Genomic DNA, 21,445 nt, shown 5'->3' on the forward strand with positions numbered 1-21,445 from the left:
AGGACCTGTGGGGAATGTAAGCAAGCAGGATTAGCTTCCTGCTTAGAGCAACATATGACGTCCTTCCCTAACCCAAAAACCTACAGCAGTGGCTGCATGAAAATCCATCCTTACCACTCAGGCTACCAGCTACCCTCAGGCACAACCTCACTGGTTGTAAAATAAGTCTCTCCAAAGGTAGGTATAAGTGGAGACACAACCAGGTACTCAAATGCCTTGCAGCAACAATAGAAACAAAGAAGACTGCTAACAATACCTTGCCATCAAAAACATCAAACGCAATTCAGAGGACAACATTTTGCAGTGAGGGGAACAGGGACAGACAGGGCCTCCTCCACTGACCAGGAGTGGTCAGTTGGAGAAAGCCCGAGACTGAGAGATGTTGGTGGACTGGGCCAGTGACTTACAGTCCCAACACATATTGTCACCACCACCCTAAGACCTGACCTGAGACTCACAAAGGGGTAATTAACATTTTGTCCTATATTCTCAATCTCAACCTGAGATATCAAGGAAAATGTTCCCTATCTCACAATGTTAAAGAAATCGGAAAAAAATTAAATTCCCTGATCCGCCACCTGATCCAGATCCACACCAAAATTTACTGTGTTCTTCCCTTTCTATTACCACATCCTTCCACCAAGTTTAATCTGTCAAGCAGTGTTTGTGTAACCCTGATTGACAAACGCACAAAAACAGAGCTTCCTTTAGTAGAGGTCAAAATTAAAAACACATGGCAAAAAGATACCGCAACCTCCACACAGGACCACAGACACACACATCACATCATATACTCGGCTCACACTCACACAGTAGAAAGTCTCCTGCAGTTTACGTCTAAGTCAGTAAGTAAGTAAGTCACATTTATGCTCATGTAACATCATCTTCATCTCGTCTTTCTTTTACCCACATATCCAGAAAATTGTAGTCATGATATAATGGATACTATTCTTGGCTCTATGGCTGAGCTCCACACACACTGATCTCTACATTAACACCAGTGTAAAACCACACACAGCAGCAGAACGGTGCGTCAGCGTAAAGACTCTGCCGCAATCAGGAGTATCAAGGAGCAGAGTTAGTCAAATTGGACACGAGAGAACTCAGAGGTGACAGAGGGTCTTGTGGACCTAATATCCCTGGTTCATTTCCAACTGGGGGCTTTCGTCCCAAGTCATACTGCATGTCTCTTATCTAATATAAAAAGGGTTTGGATATTAAAAAATGCCTTTAATAAAGTCTGTAGTGGCACTTTAGTTTTAGTATATTCATCAGATAACTATCTTATCATACACATGTATTACCCCGACTGTCTCTTTACTGTTCATTCAGAAAGATGCACAATCTGAGATCACATGAGGTTGTGAGTCAGCGATGCCAGCTCCGAGGGTACAGCAGCAGACAGCTGCTCCGAGCGGAACTACCAACGTGTCATGGGCACATACACGTAATGCTCCCACCACCCCACCCACACAAGGTCTTCAACTTCATCTGATGAAGCTTTTACTTCCCAAGACATTTCTGGTAAAAGCCCTGATTGTTTAAAAGTAGGAGATTGTCTTTCCTTTCGAAAATAACCTGTGGGGATTCAAACATTAAAACCATATTCATTGGTGAATATCTCATTTAAAAAACATTTTCTCCAGTGAGATCATTCCCTGTTTTGAAAAAGGTTTCCACGAGACTTAGTTTGGGCACTGAAATATTTATTGTAACCCATAATCAATTGTAAATGCAAAGCCTCTTGTTTGATTTTATGCACGATTTTAGTCATGAAATCATGACAAATCATTAGTCATGACATGATTTTAGTCATGAATGTGCATGAGGCTGGAGGAGTCCATGGGATTTAACAGTCTGGAGATTTCTGCACCTCTCGTGGGTGTTTATTCACATAACCTTTACCGGCTACAGAGTTACAGTGCAAACCAAACAACAGTGTAAACCACATAACAGTCTTTGGTGCATTCTGTCCATCTCACGTGTCCACTTCAAGGCAGCTCAACCCACAAAATCAGAAGACGTGCTGAGGGATGGGTATTCATATTTAGTTTTACAACATTGAATGTGTGGAAGTGGAAACACAATTGGAACTGTTTTTTGAGGGATGTTTTGTCCAACATCAGAAGCAAGTTTTGTTTGTAAACATGTTTTTGTTACTTTTTTTATAGCCTTTTAAAAAGGACAGTAATCGCATGGGAAACAAAGCCCTGTCCTAAGGTGGGAAAATGCCATTTCAGAGCTCCTGGTTAAGATTAGTGATAGAATGTGAGGTCAAGGTTAGGCATGAATTGAACATGTTAAGAAATGCTGAGTTCTAACAAGGACAGCTGTACAAACAAATGTTTTGTGAAACGATAAAAGTGAAGATCAAAGACCAAATTACTATCAGCCCTGTATAAACTGTTATTGTTGTTATTTATGTTCAGTTCCCATCCCGAGTGTCTGAATTTGGTCCGAGATACAGAGGAAATGGCAAAAAGTGGGTCGAGTAAGGCTTCTCCTCTAGTGACTTTCAACAGCCTTTCTCCAGTCGTCAGTGTTAAATATATGTTCTCTATTCTCAGATCCCTCTGGGGGATCAGCAGCAGTAGGAGAGGTAAAAGTCAAACTACTCTTTTCAATACAACAGTAGATCAATAATAACTTTGGTTGCTGCCATGAAATGCATAAAAAACCCTTTGGATCATTGAATCAAGTGCATTTGCATGGAAATCTCAGGTTGAGTCAGAGAACAGATCTCTAGACCAATCACATGCCTGGTTGTCATCATCTTGGAGGAAACCATTAGAGCTGTCCCGACTCCGTTCATCACCCGCCTCACCACCACAGTTTTCCGTTGGTGCAAGTTCTCTCTGAGATGTGAGCGATGACAGACGATGTTCCAACAGATTTCGTTTATAATCGACTCCATCTACCTGCTGTGCTTTCCAAGTAGAAACCAAATTATTGCTGATGTTATCAGCGTGTCTTTCTCTTCTTCTGAGCTTCACACTCAGTCGTCCTTTAGCAGCAGGAGTAGGAGGAACAAACACTTCACTGTCCTCAGTCACATCACAAACACTAGAGTCACGTTTGTGGTTAATCCTTTCTGGTGTCTCCAGGCTGGGACTCCCTCTCTGGACCCTAAGGTGCTGCTGAGCCTGCAGCAGTTTTTTAGGCTTGTTTGGTTTCCAGAAGCTCCTTTTTGGTGTAAATTCGTGGTCGTGTCTGATGGTAGTCGTGCTCCGCGACAGCTTTTCTTTTGTGGACTCTCTGCCGCACTGAGACAGCTGATTAGCACTGACAGTGTTTTGTTTACAAAGAGAAGAGGTGATTTTCTCAGTTTTTTTAATGTCACACTCGGGCAGCTCACTATAAAACACACCCATATCTTGAATGTATGGTCGTGAACTGAATTCACCTAATGTCGAGGAGAAGGATGAGGAGGGAGGTGAAGATGACACAACATCTACTTTTACAATTGGGGTGGACTGAGCGGAAGGGTTGAAGTGGAGATCTTTTGTGCCTGGTGGAATGAAACTTTCTCTGTTTGTGCATTTAATACTTCTCAGTTTCTGTTTGTCCGGTGTTGAATGTGTGACATTACTTTCACTCCTCAGGTGCTGCTTGATAAGCAGAGGCCAAGGTTCTGTGGTCATCCTGACACTTTCTGCACGTGTGTCGGGCGACTTTATGTTCCTCATTGGAGAGCAACCGAATAGGTCTAGTGAACAATCGTAGGTTTCTCCTTCGAGCTGCTCTTCTTGGTTTTCAAAAGACAGCGCGCCAGTGTTCTCACCTTCCTGATTACACTGATGGAAACCAATGCTCTTGGCTTGACTCTTGTTTACATAACCAGTATTTTCCTTGCACACGAGGTCAGACAAATCATCTTTGTCACCAACGTTGTTTGTCGTATTAGTGATATCCTGTAACATCCATGAGTAGCTCTCTGTTATATGTGTGTCACTTTGACAAACAGAAGTTGAGTCAATTGACAAGTTCTTGTCTTGAGATCTTATTTTCTGGTTGTTTCTTACCGTTTCGCTCTGATTTTGCACATTTAGATGTGACTCAATTTCACTAACAATGTCAAAATCTTTGTGTTCCTTGCACAAAAACTCTGTGAGACTCTCAGAAAAAGGCAAATCCTCCCACACCACAGAGCTTGACGAAAAGGTTTTGGTGAGTTGTCCCGTAGAAAAACCCTTCGTTTTACAGCTGAGTGGTAAATCCCTTGTTTGGCCCGGCTGGGAGGAACTGAACCAAGAGTTCATAAGGGGGGTGGTTTCAACAGCATTCTCAAAAGACTTGTTTGGGCAATTGGCAAATGATTGAGTATTATCAGATCTGTGCTCTAAAGAAAAAAGAGGTGAGGGAGCTCTCTCCTCTGTGACTTTGCGCTTATCCAGACAGCCTCTCTGTACATGATGGGTGGTTTTCTGGCAGCTGTTTTCATTTCCTCTAGAGTCCTGGGTACCGCAGCCTTCCTCCTGCTCTGCTGATGAAGTAACTAGTCCCAGTGATTGTTGCCATGGAGGAGTCGGAGAAAGGGTGCTGTCTTGGTGCTGTGACCTAGGATGAAAACACACAACTATCATGAAGTGTCCAAAAAGTAAGAACATTTTGAAAAGGTACATGTGAAATATGACGATCAAAAGCATGTAAAACTAACCAGTGACCACTAACCGTTTATAGGAGGAACTAAGAGAAGACTTTAAGTGGGTGTCAGAAGAGTGGTACGGCACATAAACATGATTTCAGTGCAGGCTTGTCGGACTGTCCTCGTTTTGAAATAATTTATCGGATAAAGAGCAGTAGTTATTAGTAGCTCCTTAGTTTTATTACCTTTGCAGGGAGAGGGAAAGAAGACCTGACGCAGAAGTCGAGGAGTTATTAAAACTGCTGGATGGAGAAAGATGACGAATCAGCAGCATGGTTGTTTCAAGGGGTCTGGAGGTTTTGGACCCCAGCTCATATTCTGCAGCTCTCTGAAGAAGGGCTCGATAGTAGCTGACCACTGTGCAGCCACCACCTCCTGCAGCTTTGGGGAGAATCATCTGACTGGCAATAAACTGGACTCTGTCTCCATCCTTACTGAGTGTGGGCCCCCCAAACCGAAGCCCACTCTCTGTTCCGGTGACCTTGAGGAATAGGGATGGTAGAAGTCAAGCAGCATAAAAACAAAATCAAATGTAACATTTTAAGAGGTTGGTCTCCTTTATTCAGGACTGAGTGTGTTTGGACACACTGACGAAAAAGAGCTCAACTATTTGTCGATTGGACTTTTACATTTCAACCCTGTAATGAGACCTATGATTGAGACCAGCGATCATATGTTGGATACAAAAAATGTTTTTCAAGATTTCTTTACATTTGAAAACATGTTATATACAAATAATATTTGGAAACCAAGAAAACCAGTCATGACATTAGCATTATAAACTAATATTATGATTATTCGGTTTTATTCCAAATTCAAACATGGGAAACCTGGGAGGAAAAGTTCATATTCAAACTGTAATAACCTGTTCAAATTCAAAATATACATGCAAGTACATCAGATGGTCTGAAGTAGTTTGCCTCCAGATCCAGCAGGGGGCACTCATTATAAGTTTAACCTATTGCAGGCCCTCTTAACCAATATGTTAAGATTGCTAAGTGACATTGACACAAGTTTTGAAAGTGACAGTCCTAACCAGCATTGATACATACTCTGCAAACACCATTAAGGTACCCAATACGCAATAACAATTTTACCTTAATATCAAAGATGAAATGTCTGCCAAGGAAACAGTCCAAGACAGCTTTCGCCAGCAGTGAGGCTCTGGTTGATGCTTCAACTTGTCCATCTACATTCTCCACCAACCTACAAAATTACAAACACAACAAACATGCACACTGCTTTTTACCTAATTGGCAAAAAAAGGACACTTTAATCACAAATTGAGCTTTACAAACATGCCTCATTAAACAATGGTAAAAAAGAAAAAGTTAACTGTATGAATGTATTTCCTTAGATCAACTAAGTGTTTTTCAGCAGAGACAGTCCGTAGCAGCTGAAACCACATCAACTTAATAGTTCAGTTTTCTGAAATAAAATATACCTTCAAGTATCAAAGAACAGAGGAACTATTTAACAATGTAAAATGTAAATACTGGGCATTTAATAAGCGTCACTGCTGTTTAGCCCACTATTTACTAAGTTAACTGATCACAAGACAAGTTGTGTCAAGACCTGAGTGGCTTATTAGCTCTGTTTAACCAGGACCTGGGGGCGGGGGGGGGGACAAATCCAGAAGTAATGCTGCATACAGACCAGGTCCATCTCGTTCTATGTTTGGACCAAACTACTGAGACTAATGTCAGATATTAAATCAGGTCCTAAAAAATGTTCAGCACAGGAACAAGAACAAAGTGTTTAAGGTACCATGAAATGTACTGTGTGATGAATGTGAATTAAAATGGACTCTGACAAAGAAAAATCAATAAACAAGTTAATCAACTACAAAAAAAAAATCTCTGCTCACCTCTGTAATCCACTCGCATGGATACCAAAGAATGGGTTCAAGCAGGTTCCAAATACTGTTACTCCAAATATGCAGCTGTCCCGGGTCACCCTCAGAGAAAGACGATATCTGTAATCAACCTGTTCCCTGAGACAGCTGTAACCACATCTGGAACATCTGCATCTGCGGCGGGCAGAAAGATCCGACACACGGGGGTGAGTGAGAGGGAGTTAGTAGGGTTCAAAAGTCTAAAACCAACTTAGGTCTGAGGTCTCCTTAAATCTGAGATCACGTTAAGTTTGAGAACTGTGGTCATGTGGTCGGTCGTTTGTGAAAACCCCTTCACGCCAGCCGCACTTTACAAATTGATATGCGTCCTTATGATACTGGTCCAGAGCAGAAAAAAGCTGAAGACAAACGTTGAAAGTTTAATGACACCTTGATTTCCACACAAGACATTAACAAGTATAATCAAATAGTTATTATATATATGTTTTTATATGAAAATTTAAGGATAAGTTGGCTACTTTGTCATAATGGCTCTCATAACTTGCTGATATTAGATATTAATTTTTTTAAATCCTTGAAAGATGACACATATTTCTGTCTATCTATGAGGAAGCTACTCATGAGAAGCTATGAGTGCTGAAATGAAAAAGTAGCCAAATTTGCCTTCAATTTTCTCTACAAATCTACAGTAAAATCACTTGAAACTTGACATACTGACAGTGGGGGTCACCATGAAGAAGAGGGAGGTGACATAGATATTTCACCTCTCAAGGATTTAAAAATAATAATATATAATATCAGCAAGCTGTGAGTTCCATAATGAAAAAGTAGCCAAATTTGCTGTTAATTTTCATTAAAAACACACATGTATATTATTACATTTCAGTATGCTTGTTAATGTCCTGTGTGGAACTCGAATCAATCGTCCATAATAAGTTTCATTAAACTTCCAACGTTTGTCTTCAGCTATTTTTCCACTCCAAGGACCTGTATCGTAAGACCAGGAATAGACACGCATCAATTTTCGAATTGTTTTCACCATAGACGGACAACATGGCCGCAGTTTGAGACCACTTGAAGTCTGAGATCACATTGGGTCTGGAACACATTACATGTGAGAGCAGCTTCAGTGTTCTGAGGTCTTTCGTACCCGAATATTACGTGAGCTTTGCAGGTAAAAGGTGTGCATGTCCCAGCAAACCTACACCATGGACGGATTCAGTCATTTCAGTTTTTAACTAAGGGATGGAGACACAATAAATGATCTGGTATTCATTATAGGTTGACTCGGACAAGTGTACATGGGATTTACTCAGTTATGTGAACGGGGTTTGTGAACACCCACTGTTTCCTCCTGAGCGGTGAAGAAAGTCTAGTCTTTAGGCCGGTTGTGTTTTTACCTCGTCGGTTCCCGCTGATCGACATCGATCCTGGAGAAGCAGCCTTTGCAGCAGGGGTAAAACACACGGGCGTCATGTACGGACAACACAACACAGCCCACCAGAGCCCGTCTCACCGACATCCACTCTGAGGAGAGTCTACCCTGGCTGCAGCTAGCATGCTAACCCCGAGCTAACGGAGGCGTCTTGCGAAACGAGCGGCTGTTGTGTGTTATCTGTCACAGCAGCAGCTTCAGCACCGGAGAGTACTTATGGCGATAGAAATAAAGACAAAACCAAATGTGTAATGTTGAAAAATATGAGTCTAAAGTCCCAGTGACTGCCTGAGGTTCAATCATTCAACCAGTGTTTACTATGTACTTCTTCTTTACTTTTGAATTGTTGGCAGTTGACGCGTCAGCTTGTAGGTGCAATACCGCCACCTACTGGACGTCAATATTATATAGTCTATGATGTGGATCGATAGGTATAATAGACAGTAAAAAATTAAAATCGAAAAGAATCAAATAAAACAAAAATAAATAAAAATGTCCCTTATATATTCTTCACATTTTGCAGTAGAGTTTCCAGGAAATTTGGCACTAATCACAGTGGAATAGAGAAATTGTCTTTATTCCAATGAATCATAAAACAGTGTTTTGGTAAGTGCACAGCAGGTTAACTGAAAATGTATTATATTTTATCAAAAATTCGAGAATACAATATAAAATATCCAATCGATAATAAATTATTATTTATTTATTTGAGCCTAAATTTAACATTTCTTCTATATATCAACATGAAAACAAAGAACCTAAGTGAATTGTTAAAATATTAGTTCTGTCCAAATTTAGCAAATTCATTATAATCTTTACATCTTAATCATCTACAGCAGAACAGCAAAATGTCTGCAGCCATGTTCTTCTTATTTCATCCCTATTTCTAAATTATTAATATATTTTATCGTTGGTAATTTCCCACAATAATTATTCTCAGAGAAGTATAACAATTTCAGACAACGCTAATATTTTTTTAAACATAAAATATCTATACTCTTGCAGAATAACCTAATGCACCTTTTAAACCATCAGGATTTTAAGAAAATGTACAATTTGGCATCTGCAGGGTCAATATATAACTGAATGGCTCTTTTTCTTTGCGCTTGTGATCAATCATGATAACTTGAGGAATAAAAGTTACACTTGGCTGTGAAAAAGAGTAAGTTCTCAAATAAATGTGTTTTATTACGTTACACTTAGAAGAAACCTCAGTCGTGTCAGAATTGGAAGTTTACTAAATACAGGCCAATATTTAATCTAAACTGATGACTACACATTTTTGAATTTGAAGCACAATAATGAACATGCTCTATTACACTGTGGGCAACGTTTGATCTGAGGCCATTCACATTATAATCCATACAGACATAGTGACATGATAAAAATCTGCAATGAATGATGAGTGTGACCACAGTCCTATAGATGGCCTGTGTTTTCTACAAAGTGGGAAATGTGAGTGTTGGATCACCACAGAGGGGCCCTGGTCAGCACCCCCTTCCAGCTGTGAGAGTCCGCAACCTGTGACATGAAACATGAAACTGAGAAAAAACAAGTGTGGTGGCAATGTTGAATTGAGAGCAGAGTCTACTCTGGTATTTCTGCAAAGTTTAATATAGTACAAGCAGTTGGACTCACAACACATTCAATGTTACCTGCTTGTTTTGAGTCACATGTTATCTAATGCTGAGCTAATGCTGAGCTTCGGGCCAACTTGTTTTGTCTGTATAAGGTGCCATCATCTTGCTGTTTGCAGGGTTATTTAGTACTTTACACAGAAAAGTAAAATGTAGGGTTTTATCACATTTTCTGCTTGGCCAGATCAATTCAGCATTTGGTCAATCTGGGTCATTGGGTAGCGGAAAACATTGAATCTATAACTTTCCATTTCCCGAGAAATGCTGCAGAAACTTGGAGGATATAATGTAAAATACTAAATATAAATCTAAAAAATCCCTGGAAGAGTGTCTTAGATCAGTGCAATTAGAAGCCCTGATTAGAGGTCAAATTGGAAGTATAAACATTTACTTCTTGGTCGTGGACATAGGAGATGTGTTGAACCACAACTACCATGAAAGTTACACGGGGCACACAACAAGCCCTGAAATCTGAAGTGACTTAAAATCATTACTACATTATTATATGCTTGTTATGTTTAATCCGATTACCTCACCTGCATTCTCCTTTGAAGAAACCTCAGCTTCTGGCTGAGACATTCAATCTCCTGAGACACGACAGAGAGGCCACAGTCACGTGGATGTAATAATGTATATGGATGTAAAATATCACTTTCACATTTTAACATTGTTAAACAAGTTAAAATACCTGGCCAAGCTTTTCATTGCACCTGAGTTTGATCTGAGGCAGAAGGTCCTCCAGTCTTTGAATCTACAACAAAAGAACTGAATTGATATTTTCATGGAAGAACAGTCTAAAACAATGAAGTTGTGCTTATTTCGAACGGAATTTGGATGTTCTGCTTGGTACATGTACACACTCCAAATTAATCCCATTTCATACCCTCCTGTCAATAGTCTGTAGCCTGGTCTTCATGCTCTTGTTGATCACAGTCATGGGAATGGTTCTGGGCTTGGGACGCACTGGGTACAGAAAAATAAGCCTTTTCCTCAGGTTGAATTTATTTCATCAGTGGTGTAATGTGCAAAAATGGGCATATGAGTTAGGCACATGTAAAGAAGGACTATTACAGTTCTGCAACCTGGCTATATGTGTGAATACAGTGTTGGTTTGTGTCCTAATTTGTAACCTTAAATAAATGTCAGTCCATTTTGGTTTTGAACACAGCGCCCTATAAAGCTTATCAGTTAGTATTTTTGTTATATAATTTGATATTTTATAACAAATAATAAATACTGTGTAGATAAATAAGCTCTAGATTCCCCTGGAGGGATTTGTTGCCTTTGGACGGCGTTGAGGGAGCATTTTCCCTCTGTTTCTAGCCCTTATGATAAACTACTATAAAGTTGAGCTCAGCCTTGAGAATGGTATTTACCAAGTGTAAATGTATATCTCAAAATATCTCGCTATGAACAGTGCTGTGAAATGTAGAAGCCCACAGAACAAGCCTTTCTCCACAAGAAAACACTGAATCGGCTCTTACCATGCTGAAAGATCTTGGCTACCTCTAGCACATACGGCCTGTTGTGAACAATACATGGCAGCAGTTAGTGCTTAATAACAGCATTACGGTATGAATAGATGAGTAGAAATATGGGACTTAATGACTACAGACTCCTCACATGTGCTTGCTGTTAGCGGGCATGGAGCTGTTCAGAGGGATCAGACAGCCACGATGGTTCCTTATCTGCACACAGAGGAAACAAATTGTATCCAGCTCATTGTGTTTTTAACCACTTTAATTCCATATCAATAGTTTCAGCTATTTTAGTTTCAGATTTCACTTTCTTCATACCAATTTTCTATATATGCATGACGGCAAATACGTCATTGTACCTTGAATATTACATCGCTACAGTTCAGTCCAAAGGTAGTGGTGATGATCTTAAAGAAAAAATGGAGACAGTGCAAAAGATGTAGAATATTAACACATGACAGTTTCTTCTGTTTGTGATTTTTACATAAATATTCATTGTTTATATTCTTGATTTTCAATATGTGAAAAAGAAGAGAACAGGTCCACATTTCCAAGTACTGTGTGAGATTTGACTGACACATTCACAGTACCAGCTGCCAAGAAATTGGTTAAACGGAATGTCTGCATGGATGGATGGATGGATGGATGGATGGACGGACGGACAGACGGACGGACGGACCATACCTGTATGATCATGGTGACATCAGCTGCTGGAGGGATGGACACCTCTCGGAGAGCCACCACTCTGTCATCTACAGCACATACAACACTTTTTAATATGCCACCCTTTAATGTGATCATGTTTTGTAACTAATAGATTTATTCGTGTTTCATGTTTAGCACCATATCTGCATATTATCAGTGGAAGAATTCTCGCCTGCCATGTGGGTTCGATTCCCGGCTAATGCATTAAACTCTCTGATTGCAGTACCTCCAAGAACGGTGCACCAACACGGTAGGCGGTGGTGATGCCCCCTGACGCTGGTTGCCACCCTCCAATAAACCGAACGAAGAAGAACCACGACCGTAACATAGCAACTGTTGCTAAGTTTCGCTTACTGTAAGTTAGCAGAGACACAAAAAGACGTTGTTTGAACTGGTACCTGTACTATCTGCTATTTGATAACTGCACACATACGTGCTGAACATGAACTGTAACCAGACGTGCACGTTTTTCACCTTGATTCCAATGTCTTTAATGACTTTATTATTATTTATAGATGCCTAACTGACAGGTTTTTTTACCCTTAAATAATGACCCATCAACATTTACGTCTGCCGATTTTGATTAATGATAACTCTCCGGATTAAAAAAAAAAGTAAAATCTGTGTTCCTCAATAGTAAATAACTTCTCTCTGAGGTATCTAGAAAGCACAAACACCGGAATACTTGTGTCTCACAATAAATTAAGGCTTTTCATCCCCTCTTTTAATCGCGTCACAAACTCTTTAGAGCTCTAATTATAAACCAATAACTCCCAACAGTCAGATGCAGCTGTTGTTGTCCTCTTGAGCGTGAATGGATATTTACCAGCGACCCCCGTTGTCTTAAAAAGAGAAAAAACGTCCATCACAGTAACGAATAACGCGGATACGTTCGATTGCTGTGAGAAATCACACAACAAATGAGCGCTCGGGCTCCATGTAGTCTTCAAAGCGTTAACGGGGCTGGTTGCCATGGACACGGACGCACACCTTAAAGAGGAGAATTGATCACTGATCGTTAAAAAAACAGAACCGGGCAGAAATCTACGAACCGTTTTTGTCAAGACGCCTCAGAGCGAACCAGGCCTTTAAAGTGCGTGATCTATCAAACCCGGCGTGAGACATTTCAACCCGCACACAGAGCTGCTGCGGTCACACCCACAGACTGTATATAAAGGAGGGTCAGACACACTGGTCACACACTGGTCACACACGAGACACCTGCAACATCCGGCCAGGGAGTTTCATAATAATACCATAGACTGTATATAAAATACAAACAGAACAAGGCTCATTTCTGGTTTCTTCATCACCTACTCCAACAACATTAAAACACAAGGTCAATATTACCAATTTTTAGATAAGAAAATGTAGATTATTCATAGAAATTTAATTAATACATTCCAAGCAGTCAAATTTGAATGTCGGGGCTTGGATAACACCACAGGAGCCGTATGGAGGCATTTGATATTTTCTATCTGTGTATTTTTTTACCTTTGAAGAAGTAGTCCCCAGTTACTTCAATTGTATTGGATTTGGCTGCAACACTGTTTACCCCTGAGACTCCAAAAGTCAAACACTTCACCCACCCCTCCATCAGCATAGTGGTGAGTAGATAATGAGTGATTTTTCATTTTCGGATGAACTTCCAGCTATGGGCAGAAGTCTTTTATTACACACAATCTAAAACATCTTGACCGAAGTGCTTCACAAAGTTAAAGGTAAAACAAGAAAACAGCCACATGCAATACATCAAAATACCAATGATAAAAATAAAATAAAACAAAATAATATCTGCAGGGATAAAAAACGTTCTCAACTCGAAAAGTTTCCATGTGAGTAAATAATAGCCCTCATATATTAACCAGAGATTACTTTTTAAATATAAGTTGAATTATATGTTATTAGAAAAGACAAGTTGAATCTGTTCTGCACTCCTCATTCAATTCATTTTCTGTTTCGGTATCAGCGGTTCTCAGCAGTCCTCCTCCTTCATGTCACTCTAGTCCAGGTTCTGGGAGATGATACGGTTGTTGTAAGATGGCAGTCTCTTCTCAATGCTGTCATTGATCTGTTTAGAGAGACACACAGACGCAAAGTGCAAATAGTCAATGATCAAGTATTCTACGTTTGTCAATGCCGAATTTTGGAATTGGTATTTATGTACAACATTTTTTATTTCCATAAGGATCGGCATCTATTTCTTTGGTAGACTAACCTTATTCAAATATACTGCTACCCACTGTGATGTCTAGTTCCTCATGTCTAGTGATGGCCTACCATCACATACATCAATATTTCATCATCAACATTACTGCCTATGGCAACAGAAAATATTTTCTCTGTTAATGAGAACTGTATGTTAGGCACACCCAACATCTGTGGACTTGCCCATGCATTTCCCACAAGCCTGATATTAAATCTATGTAAAACCTTCTGGGCATGCTTTCAAGAACTGCATGTGCAAACTGAAAAAACTGTCCCAGAACCCAAACCACTGGGATGTTGCCTGACAATTTGTTGAGCCTTGTCTCACCTCCTTCATCTCCCTCCTCAAAGCGGCCAGATTTCCCCCCTTAAGTTCATCCTTGAGTAACTGCAGCTTCTGCACGCACTTGGACAGCTGCTCCAACACAAGCTCATATGAGTCTGCAGACGCACTCGTCACTCTGTCCTCACTCTGGAGAGAAATGGGAGTTATGAGCTATCAACATTGGGGGAAATGAATGTAGTTATAAATGATAGGATCATATTTACCAGTGTGACGTGCTGAAGTTTGTCTGCCAGGTACTCTACCCTCTCTTTAATGGTGGTGAACATATCAAGATGCGAACGCAGTTCCACAGCAACAGCAGAGCACCTTGACTGTTCCGCCAGCTCCTGTTGGTCACTGTATAAGCAGAACAGTGAGACACAAGTGCATACATTAATCCAGTTTTCATTTGCAATTGTGTTGCTGTCTCACTTGTAGCGTTTTAGGCTGTAGGAGAAATCAATCTCCTTGAATTTCGAGAACAGGAGATTCCTCTGCTTCCTCAGCTCCTGCAGGACTTTGTCATTCTCTTTCTTTTGCTTCTCCAGCTGTGAGTGTCGTTCCCTTTTTGTGATCCAGGTTCCCACTAACTTCTACACCCAGAAGACATGCAATAAGATATTTCATTATTACACAGCTGAAATAATAATAATAATAGTAATAATAATAGTAATATAACTTTGTTTCTATAGCACTCATCTAAATTTTATAAAGTGCTTTACAAAATACATAAAACAACACAGAACAACAGCAGGATAACATTAAAGAAAATATGAAAACACTCAACATCCATTAGTACAAGTTAAAACCAACTGTGCTATAAAAATATGTTTTCATCAATTATTTAAAAACGGATCAAATACTGGCATGTCTAATCTCCTCAGGCAAGGAATTCCAGAGCCTCTGGACCCTGGTGACAAAAGCCCAATCACCCTCAGTTACCAGCTTTGATTCAGGAACTACTCACGAGTGTTGATTATAAGATCTTAGAGTACTTAGGAGCATAGAGAGTTAGGAGCTCTCAAATGTAACTGGGGGCCAGACCGACGGGACCAGGCGTAGCCACCAAGCAGTTTGCCTGCTAGATCGTCAGGGCCAAAGATAATTAACTCAGTAATAATATTGATTTGATCTCTGTCCACATCCATACCTGGTTTTCTGATTCTCCAACGACCAATTTGATGTTCTTCAAGCTCGCCTCAAAAGTGCGGATAAGTTTCGTCACTTGTGCGATGTTGTTGGTGACGCACTCGAAATTCTTACACTGCAGGGAGCAAAGTTTAGAACGAGTGTTAATATCAATTACTCATTGTCATCTTACACAATGTTTCTTGTTTAGAAGCAAATTATTATTATTGCAAAAAATTATTAGCCAGTGACAAAGTATGTGATCAAAAGAGGGAACTAGGGAACAACATCAAAATAAAAGCATTCACTATAATGATATTCCGAAGTAGTACAACTTGCACAATATGTACCAATATGTGTGTGTCTTGATCGTCGTCTTCAGACTCAGGAGGCACGAATTTGCACTCAGCCTCCTGAGCTTTTTTCCTCTGGGCGATGAGGTTGAGCTCCCTCTTATTATCCTCCTCATCGTACAGTTCCTTCAGCTGCTGTGACTTTGCCTATAGCAGAAAGAAGAAGAAAGGGAAGGAGAGATGGTAAACAAAGGAAGGTCGGAAGGAAACCAACTAGTAATGACTACACTTCAAAACAAAAATTACTTAACGCAGGAAGCTTTGTGAGCTAACAATGCACTTTAACCCACTAAGATGTTAGCTGTGCACTTATTTTTTGCACACTGTGTAGTAATTGGGAATGGTAATGTATGCAAACCTTTAAGCTGTGTCCATTAAAATGAAAAAGGGGCAGGTGAATAAATATTGAAAAGCCCCTGTAACCACCTAAGTTGTGACTCATAGAACTTGTGTCAGTGGTGATGAGAGCGGTGGGAAGTGAATCCCACCGTGTGAAAAGGTCACAAGTTACCTGAAGAGCTTTGTTGGCCAGCTGGGTCTTGTTGTTCTTGGCTTGCAGCTGGTGAAGAGAGGTCTTGTACTTCTGGATCTCTGTATCCAGATGATCTGACTGGCACTTGCAGGCCATACTGCCCCTCTGAATTGGTGAGAGTGGAAAAGTGAGGGGCAGAAAGAAAGAGAATGTGAAAAAGGTTAAGAGAGGAGGCAAATCTGTGACAAAGGTCAACGACTCTCCTGGACCAGGTCAGGAAGTACTATTCCACTGTCAAAGTCTCACATCCCACTTAATGTCCCCTATTCAAGGCACATCAGTGTCACACAAGCCATTATTACCCTGCAGAGCATGGCAGCACAGAACCCAACAACTACTGCTTCTGTGCATGATAAGAAAATGAACCAATTAGCAGACTGTGAACAAAACACAGATGATATATGTGTGTTTTCACTGTTATCCTCTGACAGACTGCACAGTTATTATCTTTGTAGAATTAACTTATCATGCCTACGGTGAAAACAGCCACACAAATAACAATATGATTTTTACAATCGGCAACTGTGAGTGTTGTTTTTTTTTTATATCCCTGTGGGAAACACTGGTGCTGACAATACTCATTTAGCAAAATTTCCAGTGAGTAAGTGTAAATTTATGTGACACAAAACATTATTTTAAGGTTAAAATGTGCATGTTGTATTAACCTGGATAAGAGTTATGAGTTTCTGGTGATCCCTCATGTTGAACACAGCCTGACTGCACTTAAACCTGGTCTTCTCCATTTGGATCTCCAGTGTCCGTAGGAACTGAGAACACACGCGCACACACACACAAACACACATAGGTTTTTTTTAAATCTCTGACTGGACTCATCTGTCATCAGGAAGAAATAAGCATTTTTCATGTTTTGCACATCTCTACATGATATTGAGGCATAAGTACCATAGCTATTTCCTCATCCTCACGGGCATGAGTATTAGGAGGTGGTGGACAATGGTCACTCTCAGGTTTCAGTCGCTGGCTCTCCTTCCTCAGCTGGACAAGGCGCTGCTGGTAGATCCGGGTGGTGTTTTTCAGCTTATTGAGATGCTTCATCTTAATAGCAATATCATTACTTGGTGTTGACTCAGCTTTCTGAGGAAGAGGCATTAAAAGGAAAAGTGTTGGTGAGAAAATAGAGATAGACATACAGACAGTGAAAGGGTGAAAAATCTTGTTTGAGGATATATTGGAGTTATACTTTTGGTGTGACAAAGGTATTATTATATATAATTAAGCCAAAGGTGTATTGTATAGTACAGTAAGAATGAACCACAAAAGACCCTGTAATATTGATTCCTTATTTTACCTTTCCTGGCATGCGAAAGACAGAGCCACCCAAGCCCCTCTGAGGAAAAGGGTTGGTGTTCTGTTCCTCAGCCTAGGAAGCAAAGGCAAAAAAAAACTATCAAAAAACAAAGCGGAGAGATAAACTTCATTTTTGTGTGGATTACACTAAACTTACAATATTCCGCTCTGACACTTTCTTGGCTAGATTCAGGTTCTGCTCCCTCAGCTGGTGTATGTTGTCATTGTTCGTCTTGATGGTGACATGATAGTTATGCATCTTTGCCGCCCTGATTTTCTCTGGTGGACATAATTAACCGTTAGATCCAGTAGAACATTAACCATAGTGTTTCCTGTCTCAAATATTAACATTTTGTATTATAATGTTATGCACAGGTTTCATGAACCCCTTTTCCAACTCACCTGAGTGCTTATCACTTGGGCAAACAGTTGACTTTCTTGTGTCGTGGATGTTCTCATCGTTCTTCTTAGTGGTGGCCCGAGAGCTCTGTTTCGAAGCTTTTCCAGTGCTCTCTGGTGGACATAATTAACCGTTAGATCAACAATACACAGAAATAAGTGTTATTATTAATTCATTTACAGCTGTCAACTAACTCTTCCTTTTCTTTATTATTCGTGAGAAGGGGGATTCAGCATTCACATAATAAAAAAAGAACATAAGCAGAGCAGATTCAATAGGGTCCATGCACTGTCGTTCTCGGGCCCTTACGAACCATGGGGTGAAGGCTAATTTTAACTTTTTGTAGTAAAATGTTAGGTATGAGTTTCATGAACCCCTTTTCCACTCACTTGAGGGCTTCTCACTTGGGCCAACAGTTTCCATTTTATGTTGAAATTGTAAAACTGTGTTGCTAAATTCTCTTCTTCTTTTTTCCGTTTTCCCTGAAAGATTGAGGGCCCTATTAACCGTTAATTAACCATTAGATAGTGATGTGTTTGATGGATCTTTAAGATCCATCAAACACATCACTTGATAAAGACAAACTCAAAGGGAATGCTTTGATCTTGGCCTTCATGTCTTTTCCCTTTGATGTACTTTTTGTTCTTGTTCCTCGTTTAGACAATATCTCTATATTAGACAATATAGAGATATTGCATAAATTCTGCAAAATTATGACTTGATTGACAGGTGACATCACGTTTTGAGTCACATATCAGATGAATAATATGGTTTGTTGTACGGCTGATTGACCTGAAGTCAAAGATGTGTGTGCTGCAGTTTTTGTAGGAAGTAAAATGCAGTATTTCATTTTTTATCTACAGTGATGAGCAGGTATCGCTGAGAGACACCGATACCTGCTCATCACTGTAGATACAAAATAATGTTAGCAAATTTATATATTTGTCTTAGGTTAGCCTCCAGGCAAGATGCCATCTGTAATGATAATGCAAACAGTTTGATTGTTCATTATAGTTATAAATCAACATTAACCGCGTTCAAACTTATGGTGAAAGTACTTTTAAACTGAAGGTGACTGCGTGTTTTTGGAGAATAAGCTCCACCATGTAAGGTTGTTTAGCTCTCCATCCTAATAATGTTAACATTGATGCTTCACTGACAGTGAACGTTAATGTGAGTAACTTCAGTATTAAAATCATTTTAGATTATTGCTCCATAAATAACGTTAGTGCAGGTGCTGCATTGGTTGAGCTGGAGTTTGTTATTGCAGCTGTTACGGTAAAGTGATATTGAATTTAACTAAAAATTATCCTCCCGAGAAATTTTGAATGTGTGCCTAATGCTTGCTGCCGGTTTGAGAGAGACTGTTTCAGTTTGAGAGAGAGAGAGACACACAGAGAGAGAGAGAGAGAGAGAGAGAGAGAGAGAGAGAGAGAGAGAGAGAGACTGCTTCAGTTTGAGAGATTTGATTTTTAGATTTTTAAAAACTGTGCAGTACAGTTCAGACCAGAGCAACGTCAACACCGTAGAGAAATCTTAAATCGAAGTCCCCCCTCTTCTTTAGTCTCTGATGGTCTATTCCACTTCCTGTGGGTTGTCTTTAAAAGGCTGAGGTCAGATGAAGGGCCTGATATGTTTTACCAGGAAGATGAACACAGGTATGACCCATCCCTATCGGCGTCTGATTGGCTTCCTCTGATATTATTATCCTATCTAACCAATCAGAGGCAGAAAAGGGATGGTGATGCTTTCGCTGTCCTCGGAAAAAATTGGCTTGCAGGACATGAATTAATAATGCAGACTGCAGACGATTTGGAAATGGTTATACTGTCGCTATGCTGATTGAAAAATAAGTGGGTAATACACCGTATACCCATGTATACCCTGCACTACACCACTGGACATTATCCTCATACAATATCTTGTACAAATATAATGCTCACTAAATTTGAGCAGTTTATCAATTTAGAGAAATTTAGATGTCCCACACCTGTAATTTGAAAATATTAAAAGTCTGATATAATCTACACTAATAAACCCTTTCTTCCATAAGTACTTTATGAGCCTTATAATTTTGAGCCTACTTGTACAAATACTATTGTACAAGTACTTTTACAGTGAGGTTTTGGTGTGATATCTGTCTAAGTTCCTTCTACCGAAAAAAATTCAGCGTGTTCATCTAACTTGGATTTTTGATATGAAAAACATTTCTTCCATGAGTATTTTATGAGTCTTATATTTTTAAAATAGGTACATTTTAAAATACTTGTTAAAATAATATAACGTACTTTTATTGTATAGTTTTGGAGTAATCCACTGCAAAAGGACATATACTACAGAACAAAAACATTTCTTCCGCAAGTAATTTATGAACCTAATATTTCGCAACAGGAAAAACTTTTTTTGAGGTTCTGTCGTAATCCACTGCCAAAGTCCCTTCTACTGAACAAAATTCATCCTTTTCATCTAACTTTGATATAGAATAAAACATATTTCTTCCATAAGTAGTTTATGAGCCTTACACCTTCCAGTTAATCTTAAAATACTTGTACAAGTAATGTGAAGTAGTTTTAGTGTGTAGTTTTTGAGTAATCTACTGCAAAAGTCCCATCTACAGACCAAACATCAGCCTGTTCGTCTAACTTGGATGTGGGATAAAAAAAAACATTTCTTCCATAAGTAGTTTATGAGTCTTATATACAGAAAATACTTGTTAAAATAGTATGAAGTACTTTTACAGTATAGGTTTGTAGTAATCCACTGCCAAAGTGCATGTAACAAAATGTGGCCAATTCATCTAACTTTGATATGGGATAAAAAAAACATTTCTTTCGTAAGTGTTTATGAACCTAACATTTTTGTAACAGGAACATCTCACACTGCATGCACTAGTACTATCAAGTACTTTTACAGTGTAGTTTTGAAATAATCCACAGCCAAAGTACCTATACGAGAGAACTAAATTCAGCCTGTTCCTCTGTTGATAAAAAAAACACTATTTCCTTAAGTACTTTATGAACCTATTATTTTGGCAACAGGAAACATCTAACATACTATGACGTACTATTTTCTTTGTGCAGTTTTGGAGTTATCCACGGCCAAAGTACCTACTAGAGAACAAAATTCAGCCAAGTCGTCGAACTTTGATATGGGATGAAAACAATTTCATACATAAAAGTGCTTTTAGTGTGTAATTTAGGAGCAATCCAGTGTCAATCCAATAACCGAGATACTCATAAACATGTCATATTTCCACCTCCATCATCTTTTGGGGGTTTGATGCATTATAGTATCATAGATATTGAAAACTAACTGAAGGTCTGGCAACAACTCCATTATTAACTTGTTGGACAGGCTGTACACAGGCACTTTTAATACGTGGATTTGTGGATTCTCCCAACACTTTAATCTGTATGGTTTAAGATATTACGCGTTA

General features: G+C 39.5%; 2 protein-coding genes across 2 annotated transcripts; both read right to left on the reverse strand.

The window, feature by feature from the left end:
- Positions 1 to 2,227: 2,227 nt before the first annotated feature.
- Positions 2,228 to 8,277, reverse strand: ddias (DNA damage-induced apoptosis suppressor). Its single transcript, XM_034579340.1, has 5 exons — positions 7,901 to 8,277; positions 6,513 to 6,674; positions 5,743 to 5,851; positions 4,831 to 5,126; positions 2,228 to 4,557 (listed from the first exon to the last, which is right to left on the reverse strand). The coding sequence occupies exons 1-5, from the start codon at positions 8,020 to 8,022 to the stop codon at positions 2,718 to 2,720; spliced, it is 2,529 nt and encodes an 842-aa protein (XP_034435231.1). The 5' UTR covers positions 8,023 to 8,277; the 3' UTR covers positions 2,228 to 2,717.
- Positions 8,278 to 9,150: 873 nt separating this feature from the next.
- Positions 9,151 to 12,966, reverse strand: si:zfos-1056e6.1 (uncharacterized protein LOC107988029 homolog). Its single transcript, XM_034579360.1, has 9 exons — positions 12,808 to 12,966; positions 11,735 to 11,802; positions 11,410 to 11,457; positions 11,196 to 11,260; positions 11,057 to 11,094; positions 10,456 to 10,535; positions 10,261 to 10,323; positions 10,109 to 10,159; positions 9,151 to 9,456 (listed from the first exon to the last, which is right to left on the reverse strand). The coding sequence occupies exons 1-9, from the start codon at positions 12,878 to 12,880 to the stop codon at positions 9,403 to 9,405; spliced, it is 540 nt and encodes a 179-aa protein (XP_034435251.1). The 5' UTR covers positions 12,881 to 12,966; the 3' UTR covers positions 9,151 to 9,402.
- Between the last annotated feature and the right edge of the window lie 8,479 nt (positions 12,967 to 21,445).

This window comes from Hippoglossus hippoglossus, chromosome 3 (assembly GCF_009819705.1).
Source record: "Hippoglossus hippoglossus isolate fHipHip1 chromosome 3, fHipHip1.pri, whole genome shotgun sequence".
NCBI lineage: Eukaryota > Metazoa > Chordata > Actinopteri > Pleuronectiformes > Pleuronectidae > Hippoglossus > Hippoglossus hippoglossus.

Coding starts and splice junctions, on each gene's coding strand:
- ddias (XM_034579340.1), bottom strand. CDS start 8,022: ATGTCGGTGAGACGGGCTCTGGTGGGCTGTGTTGTGTTGTCCGTACAT. Junction 6,675..7,900: donor GATCAGCGGGAACCGACGAG/GTAAAAACACAA, acceptor TGCCCGCCGCAG/ATGCAGATGTTCCAGATGTG. Junction 5,852..6,512: donor CATGCGAGTGGATTACAGAG/GTGAGCAGAGAT, acceptor GTAATTTTGTAG/GTTGGTGGAGAATGTAGATG.
- si:zfos-1056e6.1 (XM_034579360.1), bottom strand. CDS start 12,880: ATGTCTCACGCCGGGTTTGATAGATCACGCACTTTAAAGGCCTGGTTC. Junction 11,458..11,734: donor ATGTCACCATGATCATACAG/GTATGGTCCGTC, acceptor TTTTTCTTTAAG/ATCATCACCACTACCTTTGG. Junction 11,095..11,195: donor CCCGCTAACAGCAAGCACAT/GTGAGGAGTCTG, acceptor TGTTCACAACAG/GCCGTATGTGCTAGAGGTAG.